The 11,337-nt window shown below is 31.1% G+C and overlaps 1 protein-coding gene across 1 annotated transcript; it reads left to right on the forward strand.

The window, feature by feature from the left end:
- The first annotated feature begins 2,040 nt into the window (after nt 1–2,040).
- Nucleotides 2,041–3,395, forward strand: LOC133194222 (GTPase IMAP family member 4-like). The gene is made up of 2 exons (XM_061330225.1): nt 2,041–2,227; nt 2,785–3,395. The coding sequence occupies exons 1-2, from the start codon at nt 2,041–2,043 to the stop codon at nt 3,393–3,395; spliced, it is 798 nt and encodes a 265-aa protein (XP_061186209.1).
- The last annotated feature ends 7,942 nt before the right edge of the window (nt 3,396–11,337 follow it).

The raw sequence follows: 11,337 nt of genomic DNA on the forward strand, positions 1-11,337 counted from the left end.
TGAGTTCCATTGAACATTCCTTTGGTAAATATTTGCAAAACAACTTGAGTTATAAGTCACAAAAAGCCCCTAAAATTTGATCCGAAAATTGTAGATCGTCTGTAATCGAATATCATGCAAAGACAATTATACTACTTTTGATAAAAATATTTATGGATAACTGATAGGGTGATGCTCTGTTCGGCACGCTATGTGACTTCTTCAAGCATAATCATAACACATTCTTTATGAATTAGAATGGCCATTTATTGAAAAAATAAATGAAAGTTTTCAACATAGAGAGCAATGTACTTAATAACAGTATTATACAAATCATGAAAATTCTGTCATATACAAAGAGTTGTCTTCAGTGACTTAAAAAGTAAAAGATAATACAACAATGATGACAAAGATGGTTTGAAAAAATAACAAGTTCATTAAAAAAAAAATTTACAGATTTCTGAATTTCCGAAGAAAAAAAATGCAATAAAAATTCTTTTATTGATAATATTTTCAATGTTTCAGCGATTCAACTGTATATTAAAATTTTGATTGGCGATTTTAAGCGCCATTGCTCTAGCCTTAAAAGGGACTGAATGGCGTCTTTCATTTCTGTTGGGAAACATATAAATTTTCACAGTATGCAAGGATCCTGGCTTGTAAAAAAGGCTCTTAACTTCAAATACTTCCGAAGGAAAAAAACCAAAACCAAAACAAAACAAATCGTTCAATTTAGTCGCTGATCCAAGTTATAAATGGCTTCCTTTTTGTCTTCCTGGATAATTAACTAATTCTCAGCTTTTTTCTCTGCTAGAGGATCATACTTAAAAGAAATAATTTCCATGAGAAAAGAAAGATCATTCAGTTCAAGTTTATAATTACTGCAGTCTTTCTGTAGGATTGATTAATTTAACTTCAAAATCTCTTCGATCTATTTATTTTAACAATCAGATATTAGTGAAATTACAGCGAGGACCTTTTATCCCCCAATCAGGACGGTATTTCAAGCTAATTAAACGTACATTGTAAAATAATTATAATATGTACTATGTAGCAAAAAAGAATGTTGTTTGCTAAAGACGTAAATAACTCCCCGATATAAAAATTGAAATTTTGAGGTGTTATTTCAAAATATTTTTTATTTAAGTCACAGCTTATCGCAAACTCGTTGATACAATATTTCTGTTGGTATGTTCGCTTCAAAGGTAACTTAATATATGTATATTACAAGTTTAACATGGTCAAAGGGAAATGATCTTGATTGATACGTGATGAAATCCTGAGAAGTGTGGATTTTATCATGTCCACATTATTTAAAGACGCCAGAAGAGAGTTGATATAAATCGTCAAAAGCGCCCAATTGAAATATTTCGACCTCGATCGCTTTAATTTGCTCCAGGACAGTAGTTTCTTTATTGAGACCACTTAAAAACGAAGACGTGTGTACATGCTGTGCTTTGTCTTTTCAACTATTTATATATAAAAAAATACTACTCAAATTCTTCGAAGTATGTTATCAAAATGTTTAGGAAGTTACTTATATTGAATTTTACTTAAGAAAGGGACATTGCAAGCTAAAAACTGGAAGTCATAATGTAGGATAAATGGAGAATTGCGCATGGAAATTGATAGCAAACTGGGCTGTACAAAATTAATACAAATTCTCATATATACATGTGCTGAATTAAAAAATAAAGTAAAATAAAATAAATAAATAAATAAATATAAAGGGTATTATAAGGTAAGGATGTGTTTTTCTTTACAAAAATCATCTTTATCATGTTTATTTTTTAAAAACAATCTTCATTTTGAGTAATGAATTTTATTTTTTGTTTAAGCCTTGTCTGGATGAAACAAGGTTTACATTTTTATAACTTAAACATCTTACAAAAACTGTCAAGGAATGTAGTTGAGTTGATATAGCCCGAAATTATGAAATTTCTTTAAACTGAAAGGAAAAAAAAATTATAATTTTATTTAAAGAAAAAAATTACTTTTCATACTAAGTAGATAAACATATTTCTATATATTTTTTCTTTTGCAGATATTTCCTTCATAAATATGGAAAACGAAACAATCGAAACATTTTTAGAAAGATTGGATCTGAAAGATGACATCAAAAAATTCAAACGAGAAGATATTGATATGGAGACGATGAGTTTTATAACAGAAAGCCACTTGGTGGAAATGGGCCTTTCCTTGTGGAAACGAAGGAAAATCTTAAATGCAATAAAATTAAGAGCAAAAGGTTGTTATTATACAGAAGTTTGCTATGAGGATTCATTTTCATTTCCAAATCAATCTGTGACATACATTTGTAACATTATAAAATGTTCAAACTTGTCTTTTCTTAATAATATTCTAATGATAAATAGAGTACTTCTTTAATGTACGTAAAATTTCTTATTGTTCAAATGTCTCTAAGAATTAAGAAATATTTATGAATTGAATGTTAAAAAATTCTGTCACAAAAATATTTGCTACTCTATGACAATTCGAAGACATTTCAAAAGGTTCTGAAAATTGTAAAGGATAGTGTTATTGTTTAAATACTTTTTCATCAGCGTTATTGTTTATACCTTTTCATTATTATTATTGGTATCATTTGCATTCATTTCCCTTTAAGAATTTTTCACGATAATATTTGATTCAGTATTTAGACGTTTTAGCGTATCAAAATCGTACAGTTTCACAACCTATGTAAAAACTCGATAAAAGGGTATTTCAGCAGTTTAATGATAAAATTTATAAGATGGGGAAGTCCATTTTAATTTTCTAAATAAAAATTTCTTTATTATATTACAGAAAACGTAGAAGAGATCAGACTAGTACTGATAGGAAAAACAGGCAATGGAAAAAGCGCCACTGGAAACACAATTCTCGGAGAGAAGTTGTTTGAATCAGGTGTCTCTGGATCATCCATTACGAGCAAATGTTCAAAAAGATTCGCTTTTCGATTTGGGAAGAAAATTATTATTGTAGATACTCCAGGTATTTTCGATACTAAAATATCAAACGAAAAAGCCCAGGAGGAAATTTTTAAATGTTTAAGCATCATATCACCGGGTCCTCATGCTTTCATTTTGGTTCTTAGTATTACTAGATACACAGAGGAAGAACACAATTCAGTCATGCACTTTGTGAAACATTTTGGGGATGAATTCTATAAATATTGCATTGTTTTGTTCACCCGAAAAGATGATCTAGATGAACACGGAAAGACATTATCGCAACATATTCAATCTCTTCCCAGGGAACTAAAATCATTTATCGAAAAGTGTAGTGGAAGAGCTATAGCTTTCAATAATAAACTGAAAGGGGAGGAAATGAATTTGCAAGTTGACCGCCTATTGTCAATTATTTTAAGAATCAGACGAGTGAATGGGAATAAATGGTACTCATATTCAACGCGATGAAAAGTCGAACGTGTTCTCAAGGAGGAGGAGGAGAAGAAGGAAAAGACTGAAAGAACCTCAAGAAAACAAAAGAATGAAAACATATTGGATGTTCCAGTGAAACTTCTGTTAGAAAGGATACAGATATGCATTGTCTACCATTAAAATTTAATGAATTGTCATTTAAGGAAGAATGTTTCATCTTAATTACTTTACAAACATGTGCATAAAATCTCCAATAAAATTATCAAATTTGATTTCTTTCTTGACCAAAAAAAAAAAAGAAAAATAATATAAAAAAAAAATTTAAAAAAAAAAAAAACACCAGAAAAAAGTTTTCATCTTGTACCTGGCCATGGGCTTGTACTTAAAATAGAAACTACTGTACAATAACTCAGATTGAAAATGTAATTCAAAGGCTTTTAATGATAAATTATTTTGGCGTTACTGGGAATGAAATTAATACCATATATGGTAATGCCATTTGAACAATTTTGAAAATGAACAAAATTTGTAATAAATATTTGTTTTTTAATTGAAATATCGAAATATCGAGAGAGAGAGAGAGAGAGAGAGAGAGAGAGAGAGAGAGAGAGAGAGAGGGAGAGTTGTAATCGCCGAAACCATTCGAATTTTATAATGTGAGTGTAGGCAATATGAGTAAATGAAGAAGTTCCAAAATCTTCCAGAAAAAAAATACAAATCAAACGAATAATGTGACATGTTATTAACTGTTTGATTATGTCAACGTTATTCCTTTTCATTCCTCAACTTTTTGAGTTTTTCGACATATATTCAAGTTCATTTTTCTACGAAAAGGAAAAGTGGGATGAAGGGTTCAAAGATGTCGAGAATACCAGTAAAACGTATACTTTGATAAATTGAAATTAAAGAAAAATTCATTGCAATGTGCTATCTGATTTGACAGGTAACTGCTGTATATACTGAACTAACATTTAATAATGATATATACTAACCATAACTTTTTTAGGATCTTCATCGTCTTTGTGACATAATATCGACAAGCAATTGCATTTTCTTGGTGAAATGGATTATTTACGTTTCACTTTCATATCCAAAAGGGACTTACAATGGGACATGATAAAGTTCTGAAATCAAAAGAAACGTTCATTTAGCAATTTCATTACGTGACAGCCAGCTCCAAGGGGGAGATATTGCACTAGAAAATAAGTAGTGACAGATTTATTTCCTCAAGGTTAATATATGCAATGATTTCTTTGTTGTATTTCCTTTCAGTGTTAAATCATTTGAATGTCGAATGGAACAAAAACCTCTGTGCAATTGGGCTCTATTCATTTTTTTAAATTTAATACTACATGTACTTGAGTACGCTCTGCGATTGAATATCTGATAAATTGATTTGACACGGTATTCACTACAAGAATATTAAATTAGAAAAAAAAACCCAAAAGTATTCTTAATTAAATATGCGTAAATCTATATTATTATGTTGTATAGACTCAAAATGATGAAGATAAAATGCAAAATTTAAATCAATATTGATTTAAAGCAGGCCAATGCAATTAATGCGCCTTGTCCTCACAGCACAAACTATGACCCTGGATCCAAGTTCTTAAACCTTTTATTCATCAGACACCTACACTTAAAAGTCCTAATCCATATCTAAATAAATAGAAAGGCTTTCAAGTTAGATAGCACTGTAAATAACTGAGATGTGTTGCAGAAGATATCACCACCGTCGTACATGTACAAAGTTTGTTAAAAAATCAATACTCTCCGCACGTTTTCAAAAAAATTGTATTTGGCTCAATATATTTCAACATAATATGACAGAAGTTTTAAGTTGGCAGGTGCATAAGAAGGTAAATATCAATAAAATTGTAGCAAATTAGGACATATATCCAAACTAGGATACATTGGAATTTTTCAGGAAACAATCAACTTGACCAGTATTTGTGACGTCTTTGATGCAATTAATTTAATGTCCAATTATTTTACTGAAAAGCATTATAAGAATATTAAGAATACGAAGGTTGTCCCAGATTGTCCCAACATTTTTTGAATACTACATAGAAATTTTATTAAAGTATCTCAATAAATGACAATTTTCTTTGAGTTAAACGGATCTAACATGAGTTGTTGGCGCAAAACTGACGATATCAACACATAGCTCGCGGCGCCTTTGAAATTAAATGGGAATCTTGAGTCTTTTATTCAGAAGTATAAAATAAAAAAAAAATCTACACTACAGTCAGTTTTCAATTAGAAACCCACTGTATCCATCTCACACATACTAAAGTCTTCGAAGGATCGCAGAAATTAATGTTTTGATAGCCAATTTTCAAATCAGGATACAACTTTTTAAGTAGCTAACGCCACGTATGGTTTTTCAGTTTATAATCAATTTTTTTGGTCTACCAAGAGCTTCGTCCATTGCATAACCAGTCATAATTCTTGAACCTCATTTGCCAGGTCAAGTTATCATCTAATCTCCAAGACATGTTTGTGATGTTCCATCTCATTTTCTGTATGGACAGAAAGTATATTTGACGATAATTAACACAAAGTGTTTGTACATATAACGTCATATAATTAAGAAGAAAGAGGGTATGGCCCTTCATTTGAAAAAAAAAAAAAAAAAAAAAAAACTTGAATACCCTTCACCCAAGGATACTCCGTGACAAGTTTGGTTGAAATAGGCACATTGGTTCTGGAGATCAGAATATGAAAAGTTTATGACAATGACGACGGCATTAACTTAAACCTTCGGCTGAGGTGAGCTTAAGACTGAAAATTTTGCGATGCGCCGACCCCTATATTAAAATGCGTCAATGCCGTTAAATATATCCATATGACAATACAACCTCATAATATTTTGTCAAAAAGACTGAAGTATCAGTTCCAGGCAAATTATAAAAAATGAATTATTTTGTTTAGGTTGTTTCCAAGGAACGTTAAGGAAAGTCCTGAGTTCTAATTTTTCAAAGAATGCAAAATCCCACCAATTGATAACAATACTGTCTAGTATTTAGAAACAAATATAATGTCATATATGACGTCATTGAGATGTTTAATTAAATAAAAATAATCGTCAATTTTTCAATCTAATCAATAAGACTGAAAACAAAAGATTTCCAAAAACAATTGTGCATATAAATAATTTAGCCACACCATATAAAGCTGCACAGCGCCAGCAAATGTAAAGTAAATCACTAATATGATTAACATGATCCCAATTAATAAACCTCAAAAGATAAAGGCATACACTAAATTGTTTAAACTTAAATAGGGAATATCATTTGCTTATATCATGAATATTTTAAAAATTGCTGGGAGTTGATCCTGGTCTGAAGAATATTTTATTAATTCAGAATAATTCAATCAATGGTCGATACAATGACCTTGTCAGCAAATATAATTTATCACACTGAATTGTCGACGGATTTTTCCTTTATTTCCCGATCATGACAAGGAGCACAAGGCGGGTGTGACCGGTCGGCTGGGGATGCTCACTCCTCCATGGCACCTGATCCCACCTCTGATGTTTGGACGTCCGTGTTTGCTCTGCTCCTATTTTGTATTGTTAAATGGACTTTTGAGCTTGAATACTGTTCGTTATCTCCATATATTTCATCATACAGTCAAATGCTGACTGACATTTTTCATACTAATTTTTAAGCTATTATTTACACATTGAATTGTCTACAGATTTTTCCATTTTCCTGATCATCAGGAGCATACGGCGGGTGTGACCGGTCGGTAGGGGATGCTCACTCCTCCATGGCACATGATCCCCACTCTGATGTTTTAGAGGTCTGTGTTTGCTCTGCTCCTAATTTGTATTGTTTCAATGAACCTCTGAGCTTTAATACTGTTCTTTATTATATACCAAACTGTTTGTCACTCAGTTTTACTGTTGAATTTATGCAATCACGTGACGGTGTGATCCGACGTTCCGGATCACCACACTGTGGTTTTTTGAATCCATATCACCCCTCTCTGAAATTGATGACGTAGTACACAGATAAATGACGTTTGTTTTCTCGCGCATCAAAAAGTTCCATGACAAAATGGTTTGTTAAATGGAAAAAAGTTGTGTAATTCATCCAAAAAGTTCCTTTTATTATATTTTGCTAGTTGTAAAGGGGTGTATAATAAATTTATCATTATAACAGTAACTTGATCCGATATTATATTTGTAGAGAATTTTAAAAAGTTGAAGGGTCTAACCCTTTTCCTGAATGAAATTCAGCCAAATATGATTTTTGATATAGAATAATTAATCGTTTTGAAGCATAATTTTTATTGATTTTCATTCGATAATTAACGCGTATTTTTTTATTACAACAACAACAACAAAAACCCAAGATGAAAAATTCGTTTTTGTACCCCTTCTTTCGAAATCTATACCAAAGTGCACTTTTTATACAGAAGTAAAATGTGAAAACAAACATTGATCAACCTCATCAATCCAGTAAATAAAACTAAGCGTTAACAAGACCAAAACACGAACCTCTGGAATCACTAGAGGTCTGATCAGGTACCTAGGAGTAAGCATCCCTTGTTGACTGGTCACACCTGAGTTTTGATCGAGTGTACGGAGTACTCCGCAGTCATATCCAGTACAAAAAAACATGGCCTAACAAATGGTTTGAAACAAGTTAGACATGTACAACCCAACGATATGCTGCATTTACAAAGAATTTGCAAAAAGCTGACATTAAACGGAGGTTGCTGAAATCCTTGCTACTTCGACTTATTTGTAGGTAGCTTACATTGTTTTAAAAATCGATCATTCCAGAGCTTGCTCTCGCATATATCATGAGTTGGGAGATATAAAAATCATACGCAGGTGAAATTGGAATATTACTACATACATAAGGCAAATTGACGTTCATGTAGAAGTTGAAGTCATCCCGTTTGTCATACAGTTAAGTTATTAACTGGCCATTATCGTCTATAATCAGTATAACATGTGAATATTAAAGAGATGTTACAAACTCTGTAATGTCGAATCGACATAAGAATGAAAAGTAACTATTGTTAACTGATAAAATGTCGAGTTGAAGGCCAGAGCGCGAGTTTTCTTCTTCTCATATAGAAGTTTCTTAATAAATTCTGCTTCATAGGAATATAAAAACAGGTCAGCTAATAAAGGAGTAAAAGTAGTGCCCATCGAAATTCCAACAGATATTTGAAAAATGTGGTCTTCAAAGACTGCATAGATGTTGTTAATGAGGAACTGCAGCATTTTTTAAATATCAACTGCAGGGTACTTGTTTGTGGAATCAGTATGATTTTTAAAAATAATTATAAAGATGATTAACCACACGATATGAAAATTCACAATTTCCATTTTTATTAAAAAACATTTGTCTATAATGTCAAAAGGCCTGTTTTTTAATTTATCGTGAGGATGGTTGTACAAAGCATAGAGAAGACATATGTTTTGATGTTATAGGTGTGAAAAGTTTTGAGATTTTAAGTTTTCCAAAAGTTGTTTTGAGTGTTTTCGAATCCACATTTAATTAACAACACTTGTTATTCCATTATTTTCACACTGAATCGTCTACGGATTTTTTCGTTTGTCACAAGGAGAACACGGCGGATGTCACCGCTTGACAGGGGATGCTTACTCCCCCTTGGCATTTGATCTCATCTCTAATGTTTTTAGATGTCCGTGTTTACACTCCTCCCAATTTTTATTATTCCAATGGACTTTTGAGCTTGCTTAATTACTGTTCGTTTCTTCACATATTCATTCTTGAATTTGTTGTTGCAAAATATGTCTGAAATTTCTCATTCACATGTACAGAAGTGAATATTTTGGTTAGGATCGGGGATAGGGGCTTGGTTGAACATTTACTGGACCCTACCATTTATATTTGTTTGTTGGACAAAGAAATTTCAAATAATATTTGTTAATAATATTACATAACATCTGCTATTTTTAGAACAAGTGTAGGAATATATGTGTGCCAAATTTCATTCTGATCTGATTTGTGGTTTTGTAAATATAAAGATAGTTTGCGAACTTTTTGATCACCCCTCGTTTGAGAGTAAATTACATAAGTATTCTACCCAAAATAGGATGGCAAAAACTTTTCGCTGATAGTTAAGATTTTCCATCCCTAATAGGACATAATTCTCTGTTCTTAATTATCCATCACGTATATAATACTGTGATATTAGTTCAAAGCATTTTACAGTAGAAAAGGATTTACCAAGAGAAAGTTTCAAAATTGTAATTAACTAAGCAGCAATTCATTAAGAGATATTGCATTGAAGTCTATGGAGACAAGCGATTTTTTTAAAAATAAAAATTCAAATAAGAATATCAATATATGCTGTGGTGGAGAGATGCATTAAATCATTAGAAATAGAATGACAATGGAAAACATTTTTTTTTTACCGTATAGATTTTTTAAAACTTTTTTTATTTCTTAAAACAGAGGGAAATAACTCTTCAACAAAGGTCAAGGTCATAAATTTGGACACGTTCCATTCTTACATGCTAATATTAATAAATAGGAATTATGTCTAAATATACTGAGTATTCCACCCGTACATATATGTTATGTATTAAAATTCATTGAATCTGAGGCTATTAGGGATGGAATACCTTAAGGGAAAATTTCATTTTCTTACCTAAAATAAATATAAATATCTTACATCTTACTGCCTTGTATACTGTAATCACTTTTTCTTCGCGAGAATTTTTTTCCGCAATGACTGTAATTTACAAATGGAATAGTTAAGATATTCTCTCACACTCTTAACAAATATCAGAATTATATTCTTTCAAACTGAGAACAAATATCAAAAGTGCGACAAAACTCTCGATTCCCCTTCCCTTTACGAAAAGTATGGTTAAAATACTCCTTAAACTGAGAGTAATAAACAATCTTGACAGGGGTTAAACTGCCTAGTATGCTGTTAAAATTCATGTATTCAGTATTTAATCTCAATATATTTTAGAAATGGCGTCTCCTGCGCTTGACTATCAAAGCCTTACGAAAAGACATAAGCAAAGGCAAAATGTAATAAACAAAAAAATTCAATATTTTATAGTTTGATAACTATGGAATTTTTTTCTCTCGTGAAAAGGATTTTTCTTAAAAAATATTTTCACCTGTGTTTCGCACTCATTAAACATCAACAAATCCTTTCCCACTCGTGAAATAAATTCGATCTCCACCTACAAAACATTGAAAATCCTCTTTGTACAATAACAACCATAATTCCTGAAGTTATTTCTGACATGACGAGAAAAAAGGTATCTCGAAAATTTGGAAATCTACAGTTTAATCTAACTTGCTTATTCACAATACCAATTATTTCATTCACTGATTCTGTAAATATCATGATTAGGCTTAACACAAACTTTTCAGAATGGGTGGTCTCAGGCATCGTACTCTGCCTATCAAAAGTACATGTATATTGTCTACGTTTTACTCAAGTTCAATACAAGAATACTTTATTCCTTTTAATTTTCAACATATTTTAGCTGAAATCATTTATGTGTTTTGAAATAGATCAATAGATCTTGGTTTGGTGATATTTTTGAATTACCGACTGTGGAACATTGTTACAAACAATTTAAATTTTTACCAAAATAAAACACAAAAATAATTTATAGAAGCACCAATAAAATCAATATTTTTATATTGCACTTTGTATAGTCTTGCCATTCGTACTAGTAATGACCTTCTCTTACAAAAGCCTTATCTGTTATGCTCAAAGTATCTAAAAATGTTTTTTTTTCTTTTTGAAACCAAATTAGGCTAAAGTTTTAGCCAAACCGTAAGGATAACAACTGTCAATATTGACTGAATTGCTATGGGTTACAGATGGCGTTTGTCGTTGCTTCTGACAACTTATTCATTTGCTGCTCACTGGATTGTGCAGAGGTAAGACAGTATTTAATTCATTTAAAAGAAAAATATCTATTACAAACAATTTAAATTTTTACCAAAATGAA

The sequence above is a fragment of the Saccostrea echinata genome, unplaced genomic scaffold (assembly GCF_033153115.1).
Source record: "Saccostrea echinata isolate AGI-Se365-2 ecotype Australia unplaced genomic scaffold, CSIRO_AGI_Sech_v1 ptg000029l, whole genome shotgun sequence".
Lineage (NCBI taxonomy): Eukaryota > Metazoa > Mollusca > Bivalvia > Ostreida > Ostreidae > Saccostrea > Saccostrea echinata.